The sequence below is a fragment of the Podarcis cretensis genome (genome assembly GCF_951804945.1).
Source record: "Podarcis cretensis genome assembly, chromosome: 16".
In the NCBI taxonomy this organism is placed as follows: Eukaryota; Metazoa; Chordata; class Lepidosauria; order Squamata; family Lacertidae; genus Podarcis; species Podarcis cretensis.
In genome coordinates, this window is record NC_137186.1 from 40,033,347 (window position 1) to 40,046,848 (window position 13,502).

The 13,502-nt window shown below is 42.3% G+C and overlaps 1 protein-coding gene across 1 annotated transcript; it reads left to right on the top strand.

The window, feature by feature from the left end:
* Window positions 1-4: 4 nt before the first annotated feature.
* EIF2B1 (eukaryotic translation initiation factor 2B subunit alpha) lies at window positions 5-11,952 on the top strand. The gene is made up of 9 exons (XM_079957111.1): window positions 5-149; window positions 1,005-1,106; window positions 2,005-2,141; window positions 3,723-3,839; window positions 4,956-5,072; window positions 6,232-6,296; window positions 7,330-7,405; window positions 8,517-8,642; window positions 11,788-11,952. The coding sequence occupies exons 1-9, from the start codon at window positions 137-139 to the stop codon at window positions 11,941-11,943; spliced, it is 909 nt and encodes a 302-aa protein (XP_079813237.1). The 5' UTR covers window positions 5-136; the 3' UTR covers window positions 11,944-11,952.
* Window positions 11,953-13,502: the final 1,550 nt, after the last annotated feature.

Here is a 13,502-nt window from a genome sequence, read left to right on the forward strand (position 1 = left end):
CCCGCTTCCCCGGAAGTAACTGCAGCATGGAAAGGTTTCCGGCGAGGCCAAGCGGCGCGGCGCCGAAGGTTCCGCCCAAGGGGCAGCGCGGATCGGGAGAGCAGCTGGGAAGGTTTGGGCGACATTTTCCCCGACCATGAACGAAGCAGGTAAGGCAGTGAGTGTTGCGCGCTGCGGCTGGTAAATTATTATTATTAATAATAATATTAATACTATTATTGTTATCGTTGTTGTTTCGGTTTTCTAGAGTATGTCCCCAACTCTGTCATCGAAACAGCAACAAAAGGAGGAGATTCCCATCAGTGGCCAAATACATTTGTATTTTATATATGTGTGTGTTAGATGGAAACAGAATAATATTAAATGGTTACTGTCAGATATAAACGCATGTTGGTGTTAGCAGCAACAACCACCGCGTGTGAGACTGGCCACTGTTGGGACTGTAATTACCTTGTTCGTGCATTTATGCATTTCTTTTCCTTCTGACTCCGCTGTTGTCAGTTCCACAAACACCCACCTGCATCTCGGGACAGCATATGTTGAAGAGTATATAAACCACAAAAGCCATAATAAGTGTGTTAACCTTTATGGTGTCACAAGGCTCCCACCTCATAAATGTCATGATTCTGCACTAAATGCAGCTTCCGGATCAAGCTCGAGGGAAGCCCCATACTGTCTTTGAACCAGATCAGAATGCTGGTCTTGTTCTCTGATCCTTTTGACTGGAGATTCTGGGGACTGAATCTGGAACATTTTTCATAAGATTCAGGGGCTCTGCTGCATAGCTACCTTCTTGTAAAATGTTGTGTCGATTATCATAATTATTGGATCTCTTAATAAAAGCAACTGTGACTGTTTGTGGAGATTCCAAAGCTGACAATTTAAACTACCATTGCAATGAATTTGTAATAACTGAAAGCCCAGCTACCGTAGTTTGTGAAGTGTGAAAGTAGAACCTCAATGACTCTCCCCTTTTTCCATCCTGCCCCATATCTTCTTTTCAGAGCTGGTTGAAGCTTTTAAAACCAAGATTACACAGGAGCCAGATGTTGCCTCTGCTGTCGCAGCCATCAATGTCTTGTTGGAGTTCTTGAAGAGGGACAAAGGCACGTAAGGCAATCAGATTGGGTGGGCTGAGCTGTGGAGCTACCAGTTTGCACCTGGTTTTCCGGGAACTTTTGATTTATAGTAAAACTTGCTGCCACCTTGCTGAGTTCAAGGTGCTGGTTTTGGTGTATAAAGCCTTAATACAGCTTGCGACCAGGATACCTGAATACCCCTTATATACCCAGTCAGCCATTGTGTTCTGCTGGTGAGAGCCTCTTGCAGATGCCATCTCATCAGAAGGCTTGTTCTGCACAATGTAGGAATCAGGTATTTTAGTATTGTGGTCCCTTCCCTTTGAAATTCCCTCCCTTGAATATTAGACAGGTGACCTGCTTTCAGACAGAAATAATCAAATTACTTTAATAGTGGCTGAATTTTTGAGTGCTGTCCATATAGACAGACTGAGCCATTATAAAGAGATTTAGTGGTTCTTAATTGATTGGTGATGTGTAGTGTAGTGTTGTATTGTATTTATTATGCAAATTGATTTCCTCGAGTTAAAGATCTGACTGGGACAAACCTTGTTACGCTGAGCTCGTATTTTGCACAATTTGTATACGGTGTCTGTTTGATAATGTGTGGTTTGCTATGCCTAATAAAGGATATTTGATATAGGATATTGGATAGGTGCTGTCTCTGTTCAGGACCTACTGAAGACATCCTCTTTCAACAAGCTTTTTAATTGGAGTTCTTGTCCCAGTGTGCATCTATATTGGAATTGGTTTTAATATGCTTTAAATTTGTCTTTCATTCTTTATCACTTGTTATTTGCTGCCCTGGAAGGGCAGGATATAAACTTAATAAATAAGGCGATCCTGTAAGCTATAAGTCTGTGCACCCCTGGACAATGCCGTCATTGGGCCTTTAGTAGCTTACTCTCTCCCTCTTTCTGTCAAGGTGAGACAATTCAAGGGTTGAGAGCAAACCTCAAACATGCAATAGAAATTCTCTCTGGTGTTGACTCTTCAGTTGCTGTCTCTTCTGGGGGAGAGCTCTTCTTAAGATTCATCAGCCTCACGTCTTTGGAGAATCCAGTAAGTTTCACTTAGATTTTCATAAAGGGTGGCAAGTGTTTGGTAGTAGTCTTCTTTACACCGTTGTTGGTTTTTAGATGAAGGCAATACAGAGCAGCACCACAAGAGCTGCAATGAAACACGTTTGCCTTGAGTACTCAGGGACTGCCTCTCCCCATATGAACTGACCCAGACCCTGTAATCATCATCTGAGGCCCTTATTTCTGTGCCACCTCCACGAGAGGTCCAGAGGGCAGCAACACAGGAACAGGCCTTTTCTGCGGAGACTCCACATTTGTGGAATGCACTCCCTAGAGAGGCTCACTTGGCACCTTGGTTACATATCTTTAGGAGCCAGGTGAAAACTTTCCTCTTTCCCAGGCCTTTGGCTAATTGAGCAGTGTTTGGCCTTTTAAACTGTGGCAGGTATTGTTTTTGTTTGTTCCTGTGTTACATATTTTTATATTGTTTTTTTACATTTTTACATTGTTTTTACATTGTAAACTGCCCTGTGATCCTTGGATGAAAGGCAGTACAGTGGTGCCTCGCAAGACGAAAAGAATCCGTTCCGCGATTCTCTTCGTTTAGCGGTTTTTTTCATCTTGCGAAGCAAGCCCATTGGCGTCTTAGCGCTATTAGCGGCTTTTAGTGGCTTATCAGCTTAGCGGATAAGCAGATAAGCGGCTTAGAAAAAGGGGGGGGGAGTCGGAAAAACTCGCAAGACATTTCGTCTTGCGAAGCAAGCCCATAGGGAAATTCGTTTTGCGAAGCGCCTCCAAAATGGAAAACCCTTTCGTCTAGCGGGTTTTTCGTCTTGCGAGGCATTCGTCTTGTGGGGCACCACTGTATAGAAATTAAATAAATACATAGTTACTTCCTTACTATAATCTGGAACCAGTTTTAAATATCAGGGACCAGCACTGGAACAAATCATGTGCTGGTAACAGTGAAAGAGGACTCTGTAGCATTTGCAAAGTTTGTATATCACTCTGTGCACCTCAGAAGACTCAGAGGATGTCTTTAGTACTTTTTCTGTCTCTCTTTTTTTTTTTAAAAAAAAAAAAGCTAAGCCAGTCTTGTAAATAAGCCTATAGAAGTTACTAGCCTGCACCAAACAAAAAAAACAGCAGAGGGCTGACAGGAGGAGAATAAATAAATCAAGTTAATAATAAATTTCTGTGCTGGTTGTAGAGGGATGATGGGCTCCCTCCTTCTTCTGGTAACTGGCTCAGTATCTTGCATGCATGCAATTCCTTATCACCTGTGACTACCAAGCAGTTGCTTGTAAACAAAGTTGTGATAAGCATGATACCCAGAGCATACTCTAGTTTATTTCACTAGATATTTTTTCATTCTTTTTCCAACTGGTATAACTATAGAAACAGTACAAATTACATAATGCATATCTAGACATGTTAAACATTTCACTTTGAAATTATATGGAATAAGAAACTATATTGTTGTGCTATCATACATATAACAGTAAAGTGCTAATATGGATTATTTTTTACTGTTGTGTATCTCTCAAAAGTTAATCAAAGGACTCCACTGGATTATGACTTGAAGATACTCTAATTCTGTTTCTTGTGCTGCTTTTCCCAGGACTATTCCAAATGCAAAGATATCATGATTCAGCGAGGGAAGCTTTTCCTTGCTCGAACCTCTAATTCAAGGAGCAAAATTGCCGAACTTTGCCACACTTTTGTCAAAGATGGTGGGGTAAGTGAGCTTGGGTCATATTAGGGCAAAGAAATAGAGTGAAAAGTCTTGTGCGTATCCCACAGATGCTCCATGTGTGTGCAGAAACTGATGCTGGGCAGAAAACATTGTATCCTATGAATCTCTGAGCTAAGCCAGGCATGGAATCATAGAATGGAAAAGACCTTGGAGGTCCTCCAGCCGTGCCCTCTGCTCAGGGAGAAGAATCCGCAATGCAGGATGCAACTTTGCTATATAACTACCCAGACTAAGGGTTGAGGAGGACTAGAGGAAATTCAAGATTTATTTACAAAAATATTGTAATTTGGTTGAATGTTAAGAAGGATGCTAGATCATAAATAACTGCCCACCACTGAATTAGATCTGATTTTGACGATAAGTGAGATTAAGGAAAATATAAATTTTTTTTGGAGAATTGTTAGATTTTATCTAAATGAGTGGAGATAAGATTCTAAACAAGTGGGTAATTTGCTTGGAAATTTTTTTTTGTAACGATGTAAGTGGGAGCGGGAGATGTGAGGGAGTCCAAAGAAGCGACGAAATTATGTTATGATATAAGTAATGTTGTTTATTATTCATGCATTTGTATTCAAAAAACTTTAATAAATATGTATTAAAAAATATATATATATAACTACCCAGACTAATTAACTAACCATCCAGCCTCTGCTTTAAAACCTCCAACGAAGGAGAGAGTCCACCACCTCCTGAGGTTGTCTGTTCCACCGTCAAACAGCTCTTAATGTCAGAAAGTTCCTGCATTGCAGGGGGTTGAACTAGATGATCTTTGGGGTCCCTTCCAACACTACGATAATATGATTCTGTGACAGTGGCTATTCACAGGGTTGGCACCAGAGGCTGGGCATTTGCCAGGCCCCCAAGGCCAGAAGAGGGTCCACTGCCCTAGCATAAGCTGTTTTGTCACAGAGCCCATTTCCAAGTTTTGCATCCATGGCTGATGGCCGTCTATCCTGGATGCTTTAGTTGAGATTCCTGCGTTACAGGGGGTTAGACTAGATAGCCCTCAGGATCCCATCCAATATAGCCTGGACAGAATCTCGAGTGGATTTCCGTGGCACGCAATAAACTGAAGAATCCTGTGCCTTGCCTCCACAGAGAATCTTAACTCACGCTTACTCCAAAGTGGTCCTGCGAGTGTTAGAAGCCGCCGTGGAAGCAAAGAAACGTTTCAGTGTCTACATCACTGAATCGCAGCCTGATCAAGCAGGGCAAGTAGATGGGACTTCTCTTTTCTTTATGTTAGGGGCACGAGGCTCTGTGCAAACAGAGGAAGCCATTTGCTGTCTGTCTTTATCTGGAAAGGTTTACCCCCTGCGAATTTAGGGGGCAGTCTTCTGCACACTGAACTTGGAAGTAAGTATGCAGCAGATCAGTCTGCAAATTCAGCAGCTGGTAAATCACTTTGATTTAAGAGCAGCCCAAGAATCAATAGGTTTTGTTGAATGCATTTGCCAACTTTTTTTAGGTTGGGCTTTTGCCACATGTCCCATGTTTTAAATTCCTCTTTCCTTCCAGGTAATCAGAATAGTATACAAGGTTTTATTTCCTCCACTCCCCAGAATTTTCTGCCCACAGCCACTATGTGAGGTAAGGTAGGCTGAGAGATGGTGATTGGGTCAAAGACCTCACAGTGAGCCACACGGTGAGTGGAGATTTGAACCCGGGCCTCTGTGATTACAGTCCAACACTCTACCTTAGTCTTCCCCAATGTGGTGCCCTCCAGGTGTTGGACTAAACTCTGATCATTCCTAGCAATTGGAGGCTAATGGAAGTTGGAGTCCTACAACATCTAGGAGAACCACCTTGGGAAAGCCTGCTCTAACCACTACACAGCACTGCCTCTCTTCCCCTTACTGTTCTGCATGAACCAGAGGATTTGAGGGGGGTGGAGAAGAGCAACCTTGCTTCGTGCCAGGCTACAGGTGAAGGGAAGAACCAGTGGGAAAGCAGCCAGAGGGCTTGAGGGAGGAGTCTGTTTCACTTTGTGGAAGGGTTTCTCTGCAAATCTCAAAAGACTTGTGGAAGGAGATGTCACCATTGGTGACCAGGGGAATAAATTTGTGGAGCTCCATAGTTTTCTTAATCTCCAGTGGCACAATGTGAAGCATGTCACTTAGAAATAAACCCCTCTGAGTTCATTAGGACCTGCTCTCTGTTAAATTTGTTTAGACCCGATTTCTTGAAACAACATCCTCAGTGCAAAAGGAGGGGTAGGAGTTGCTGATGATGAGAAGAAAAAACAATTCTATACCAGGAGCTAATTTGATTTTTAAAATATATATATATATATATATATTCTGTTAATTTTTAGAACACTGTTTTGAACAAAAAACTATTAATTTTAAAAACCTATTAACAATTACACAGGCAGAAGATGGCAAAGGCACTCAGTAGACTTGGCATTCCTGTGACCATCATCCTGGATGCTGCCGTTGGGTAAGTCTGTGTGGCTGGTGCTGCAGCTGGGCTTTCGAAGGGCAGTTGGACATAGTGACCTGCTGTGAGGGCTGCAGAGGAAGAGAACCTGCTGCATCCTGGTGTTTAAAGGGCTGGTTCTTGCACTAGTAAGCCAAGGTTGTTGGCCATAGCGCAGTGCGAGAACGTTTGCCTTGGGTGCAGAAGCTCCAAGGTTCAGTCCCCAGAGATTCCAGGTGGGGGTTGGAGAGAGCCCTGCCTGAAACCCTGGAGAGCTGCTGCCAGTCTGTGTAGACAGTACTGTGCTAGATGGACCACTGATGGGACTTGGTATATGGCAGCTTCCTGTGTTCCTGTGTCCCCCTCCTTTCTCTTTGTTTGTTTCACGGCTAGTCTTGTGTTTCTCTCCCAAGTGTAAAACAAGTGGCAAGGGGAGGGTAATAATAATAATAATAATAATAATAATAATAATAATAATAATAATAATAAATTTTATTTATATCCCGCCCTCCCCAGCCGAAGCTGGGCAGCTGAGCTCTGCGAAGATTGCCAAAGGAGGGGGTCAGACTGTGCCCTGGCCAAAGGCCTGGTGGAACATCTCTGTCTTGCAGGCCCTGCGGAAAGATGTCAAGTCCCGCAGGGCCCTAGTCTCTTGTGACAGAGCGTTCCACCAGATCGGAGCCACAGCCGAAAAAGCTCTGGCTCTAGTTGAGGCCAGCCTAACCTCTCTGTGGCCTGGGACCTTCAAGAAGTTTTTATTTGAAGACCGTAAGTTCCTCTGTGGGACATACCAGGAGAGGCGGTCCCGTAGGTACGAGGGTCCTAGGCTGTATAGGGCTTTAAAGGTTAAAACCAGCACCTTAAACCTGACCCTGTACTCCATCGGGAGCCAGTGCAGCTGGTATAGCACCGGGTGAATGTGATCTCGCAGCGAGGACCCCGTAAGGTATAGCTGAAAGCGTAACAGGAGTGGCTCTGTGCATCACAGTGGCCCCACCCCAAATAACTCCTTGGATGGAACAGGAATTGAGTTGTTTTTATTCCTTCTGAACAGCTACATCATGGAGAAAGTGGACCTGGTGATAGTTGGCGCTGAAGGAGTGGTAGAAAATGGAGGAATTATTAACAAGGTAAAGTGCGCGTCTGCCCAGGTTTTTCGTGGCTCCCTAAACACATTTTGGGAAATAGTTGTTTTTCCAGAGCTATCCTGCTAGATCCGAACAAAAGTCCCGTCTTCTCCAACGTCCTGCTTTCTTCCATTGGTTAGCCAGATTATTTAAGGAAGAAGCTCGGGAACAGCAGAAGAAAGTGCTTGTCATTCCTTAGTTTTTTCCCCTCCAACACACACCAAAAAGACTTTAAAAATCCTAGTCAGCTTTCCTTTGTAAAAACTTGTTTGATTCCATCCCCTCTCTTTCTTCCCAACTGTCCCAAATAAATGTTAGAATTCTGCAGCCTGTATATATTGTTCAAAATAAATAAGCAGCATTGCCTATTTACTTATATGGGGCATAATTGTACATAATATATTCTAATTTTGCTAGTCAAGGGGAGCGACATAAAACTACATAGAGCAGAAGTGTTGACCAGTGGAAAACTTGTTTAGCTGCTCCTCTGTCATCTGAGCAGAAACCATGTATGTTCCTTCTGAGTGGAAACTGCGTTCTTTACAACCATAAGGGCCAGAAAATGGTTTTTTAAAATAAAATAGAATAGAAAGCTAGAATGTGGACCCACACACCCATGTACATATGAATGTTCTGGCTTCTGTGGAATCCTATCATACATGCATAGCATAAGCCTTGCTTATATGTGAACATACCCTTTTTCTCACAGGTTTTGAGACCTGAATCAAGGGAGTTGGTTATTTTTCTTGCAGGTATAATACAGGATACAGTTAAGCGCTTTGAAGTTCCACTGATTTTCAGTGAGGGGGGAAACATGTACTTTATAGCGCAAACCTAGGCATGTCAACTCAGGATGAAATCCCTTTATTTCACAGTAGCTTAGTAGGTATAAAATTGTAGCTTACTTATGTGGGAACCTGATTAAACTCAATGGGGTTTTCTTCTGAGTAGAGATTTATATAGGACTGAACTGTAAATCTCTACAAGACTTCATTGTGCTTGGCTTTGACAGAATCTTACCCTTGGGGTTTCTTTTGTATCGTAAAGCAAGGGGTGTTTGGTTCCTCATCATAACCTGAGAACATTTCTCTCTCTCCCCCCATGGCCTTTTCAGATTGGCACAAATCAAATGGCTGTGTGCGCCAAAGCTCAGAACAAGCCCTTCTATGTGGTGGCAGAGAGCTTCAAGTTTGTGAGACTCTTCCCTCTGAACCAACAGGATGTCCCAGATAAATTTAAGGTAAAGGAAAACTAACTTTGCTTCCTGGTTATCTGCATTCAAAACTCTGTAGCCTGCAATGGGGTGGAAACCTCTGAGGAATTTAATGTCCGATCTTGGAAGTAAACCAGTATAAGGGGCAGCCACCCAGGGATTTGGGGCACTGAGGTGCATTTGTCGCCTTCATTATCAACTTCCAGAATGAATTTGAAAACATTAATGTTTACTCAGGCATTTAGGGACTGAAGAATCCTGTTCCTGGCAACCCTGTAGTGTCAGATGAAGTGTTGTTTTTAATGGTCACTGCTTTTAGATGTTTTTAATTGTAATAGTTTTTCTAATTTTAGCTGCTTTGTTTTTGAATTGTGGGTGGGTGTGCCACCCTGGACTAATTCAGGAGGAGGGGCAGGATGTGCATTAAATGGAGAAATAAATGGTGGGTGGGTGACACCGTTCTTGTCTCTCCATGGCATCCGAATTGGGTGAAGCTGTGCAAGACTTGCCTATTTTTGGCAGTTTTTTTGAGGAGCCACTGATTTCGGCCACTGTTAATAATTTTAATTCAGTGATTGATGGTACATGTTTCTAATAGATTTATCTGTTTTATATTTCTTTATCTGTTTGCTTTGTTGTAAACTGCCCTGTAACTTGTGGAAAGGGCAATATACAGTGGTGCCTCGCAAGACGAAAAACCCGCTAGACGAAAGGGTTTTCCGTTTTTCGAGGCGCTTCGCAAGACGAATTTCCCTATGGGCTTGCTTCGCAAGACGAAAACGTCTTGCGAGTTTTTTTTCCTTTCCCCCCCCTTTTTCTAAGCCGCTAATAGCACTAATCCGCTAAGCCCCTAATAGGGATGCTTCACAAGACCAAAAAACCGCTAGACGAAGAGACTCGCGGAACGGATTATTTTCGTCTTGCGAGGCACCACTGTATAAGCTGTCAACTAAGCAAAACCCCACCTTTTATTAAAACCCATACTTTTTTTTTATAAGATATTTATTGAAATTTTCCAGAATAATACATTATAAAACAACAAAAAAGAAACAACAAAAATACAAAAAAAAGAAAAAATATAAAAACAACTAAAAAACACATAAAATTTCCCTTTACCTATTTTCTTATAACTTATTTTCCGGACCTCCTCATACCTCCCTTTCTTATATTCCAATTCAAATTATAAATTCAGCAAATCCTCACCATTAGTTTTTACTTAATTCAAAACCTTATTTTCCATATCTCTTAAAGCATTACAGCTGGAAACCACTTAATTTCTGTCCAACATCATTCTAACATTCATTAATTTTACAATATTTCTGCAAATAGTCTTTAAACTTCTTCCAATCTTCTTCCGACGACTCTTTTCCCTGGTCTCGGATTCTGCCAGTCATTAATGCCAATCCCATATAGTCCATCAACTTCATCTGCCATTCTTCCCGGGTGGGTAGATCTTGTGTCTTCCAATATTTTGCGATGAGTATTCTTGCTGCTGTTGTCGCATACATAAAAAAAGTTCTATCCTTCTTTGACACCAATTGGCCAACCATGCCCAGGAGAAAGGCCTCTGGTTTCTTCAAGAAGGTATATTTAAATACCTTTTTCATTTCATTATAAATCATTTCCCAGAAAGCCTTAATCCTTGGGCACGTCCACCAAAGGTGAAAGAATGTACTTTCAGTCTCTTTACACTTCCAATATTTATTATCGGGCAAGTGATAAATTTTTGCAAGCTTGACTGGGGTCATGTACCACCTGTAAATCATTTTCATAATATTCTCTCTTAAGGCATTACATGCCGTAAATTTCATACCGGTGGTCCATAACTGTTCCCAGTCAGCAAACATAATATTATGTCCAACATCCTGTGCCCATTTAATCATAGCAGACTTCACAGTTTCATCCTGAGTGTTCCATTTCAGCAGCAAGTTATACATCTTTGACAAAACCTTAGTTTTGGGTTCTAACAATTCTGTTTCTAATTTCGATTTTTCCACCTGGATATTAAAACCCATACTGTAGCTCGAGCTGAGGAGAGTTCTTTCAGCTATTTATTTCAAGCACTTTCCCCCACATTCTTCAGCCAAAATAGGCTCCCAGAGTAGCATACAAATGCTTACCAATAAGACATTCCCTGCCCTCATGCTTACAATCTAAAAGAATGACATAAAAAGAAAAGGGTTTGTGGGAAGCAGAAGGAAATCAAGCTCAGGCATTAGATCTTAGTTACCAAGTTCCTCAGGTCGCAATTCAGCAAGGGACAGAGCTGGATCCAAGCGCAGGGGAAGGGCTGCTTCATCCTCTTCCACTTGTGGTGTCGACAGCAGTGAGCTAGATGGGCCTGACTTGGTGTAAGGTAGCTTCCCATTGTCAGCCTGCATTCAGACTATGCAGCCTGGGCATATGTGTGTTGAATGTTACACATGTACAGAATACTGTAACAGGACCCAAACCAACAGGCTCAAATGGCAAGGAAAAGGATTTAAGCAAAATGTCAGGAGGACCTTCTTGATGAACCACTCTGTTAGACAGTGGAACAGGCTGCCTCAGTCTGAATCAGTCTATTATTATTAATAATAATAATAATAATAATGTTTATTTATACCCCGCCCTCCCCAGCCAAGGCCGGGCTCAGGGCGGCTAACAAGCAATAATAAAAACAAGTTGAATGAATACAACTTAAAAACAATATTAATACAACATAAAAATATTGAAACATTAAAATATTAAAATGCAGCCTCATCACAGGAGGAGAAAGGAAAAAGAAAAAAGAAAGAGGGGGTGAGAATCAAATCAAATACTAATCCTTCTGTCTTAGTATTGTCTGCAAAACTGTGATCCAGCGTTGCAGGCAGGCAACACTCTCAGCCAGGAAATGAACCTGGGACCTTCTGCATGCGAAGCCAACACTCTGCCCCCAAGCTGCCTCCCTTCCCTGCAATGTGCGGCACTCTTGTTCATTAGAGCTTTTAAAGCAGGCGCTGGGTGCCTGCCTATTAGGGACGATGTAGCAGCCAACTTTTCTGAATGAGCAGGTGATAAGACCAGATTACCTTTAGGTGCCTCTCAGCTCTGCGATGCTGTGTTCTAAGTCATGCTGCCAAACCTAGATGAAAAAAGTGTCCTTTCACAGAAAGTGATAACTCACCACTTTTTCTTATTTCTTCCCCAGTACAAAGCGGACACGCTGAATCAGCGTAAGGCACTTACAGAGGAGCATCCCTGGATCGATTATACCTCCCCATCTTTGATCACTCTGCTCTTTACAGACCTTGGGGTCCTGACCCCCTCTGCTGTTAGCGATGAACTGATTAAACTCTACTTGTAAAATTGTCCATATCTGGCGTGCCTAAGGGTGATTGTTTCTCTACCAGCCTGTTAAAAAGACAAACCCTGTAAGCAAGAAGATTGCTGGTGAGGAATCATTGGATGGCTCAATTTGAAGAACCAAGTCTCTTAAATGGGTTGCATGCAGAGCCCACAGTGCAGCTTGGAAAGTTAAATTGTCAGGAACAAATTCACAGAAGGTTCAGATATGTTAGATTTTATTTGTAATTCAGTTTATTACCCACCCTTCACCGTAGGTCTTCTGTTCTGGACCATTATTGAGGATTACACACACACACATGAAGGTGGTGGGTGGATGGAAGGACCCTGAGTGGGAGGTAGGGAAGACCACCCTGGGGGAGAGGCTGGGAGAAGAAAGGAAAGCTGGGTGGGTCCACCACTTTCTGTGTGAGACAAAACGCTAAGAGCTGCCTTTAAGAGAGGAATTCGTATTTTCTTTTTCTTTCTCTGTTTTTATTTAGATTAGTTTCTTTTATCTTACTGTATTATGACAAAGCTTTAATAAAATACTATTTTTTTTAAAAAAAATACTAAAATTAAATATATTTTTAAAAATATATCTTTTAAGAAGGCAGGCTTAAGATGATGGAGAACAGTTGGTGGCTGATGATTCGAAGCTCAATTCTCTTAGATAAGAGAAGCCAACTTTTCAGAAGGAATGACACAAAATGTTTAAAGCAGACAGCTAGGGAGTGACTACTTACAGTCAATCCCTCAGGCCAGGTCGGCGTGGGAGGCAGGATCCTGCTCCCTTCTTCCTACAAGGAGCTCAGAGTTGGATACAGTGGTGCCTCGCAAGACGAAATTAATTCGTTCCGCGAGTCTCTTCGTCTTGCGGTTTTTTCGTCTTGCGAAGCACGGCTATTAGCGGATTAGCGCTATTAGCGGCTTAGCGGCTTGGAAAAACTCGCAAGAACTCGCAAGACTGCATAGTCTGTTAGTTTCAGTCTCCAGTCTTCAATCGTTGGCATTTCCTCTTGTTTCCATTTCTGGGCCAGTAAAATCCTTGCCACTTTAACTGCATACAGTGGTGCCTCGCAAGACGAAATTAATCCGTTCCGCGAGTCTCTTCGTCTTGCGGTTTTTTCGTCTTGCGAAGCACGGCTATTAGCGGCTTAGCGGCTTTAAGAAAAAGGAAACAAACTCGCAAGACGTTTTGTCTTGCAAAGCAAGCCCATAGGGAAATTTGTCTTGCGAAGCACCTCAAAAAACGGAAAACTCTTTCGTCTAGCAAGTTTTTCGTCTTGCGAGTTTTTCGTCTTGCGGGGCACCACTGTACATGATCTCTCCCTTGTTAGCCTCATCAGAGTCCAACAAAATAGGTTAGGTTGCAACACTGCCCTGAAACCTCCAGGTATAGGGTGCTATATAAATTCAATAGATAAATAAAACTAAATAAACACAGCAACTGGGACAAGGCTACCCAGCAAGAATGTGCCACTGGCTTTGTAGAATGCAACTTATAGCAAGACATGGGTGGGAGGAAAAATCTGGGAACCTTTGCAACATGATGCTTAAAATCTTATCAGCAAAGTGGTC

Coding starts and splice junctions, on each gene's coding strand:
- EIF2B1 (XM_079957111.1), top strand. Junction 2,142..3,722: donor TCACGTCTTTGGAGAATCCA/GTAAGTTTCACT, acceptor TGCTTTTCCCAG/GACTATTCCAAATGCAAAGA. Junction 6,297..7,329: donor ATCCTGGATGCTGCCGTTGG/GTAAGTCTGTGT, acceptor CCTTCTGAACAG/CTACATCATGGAGAAAGTGG.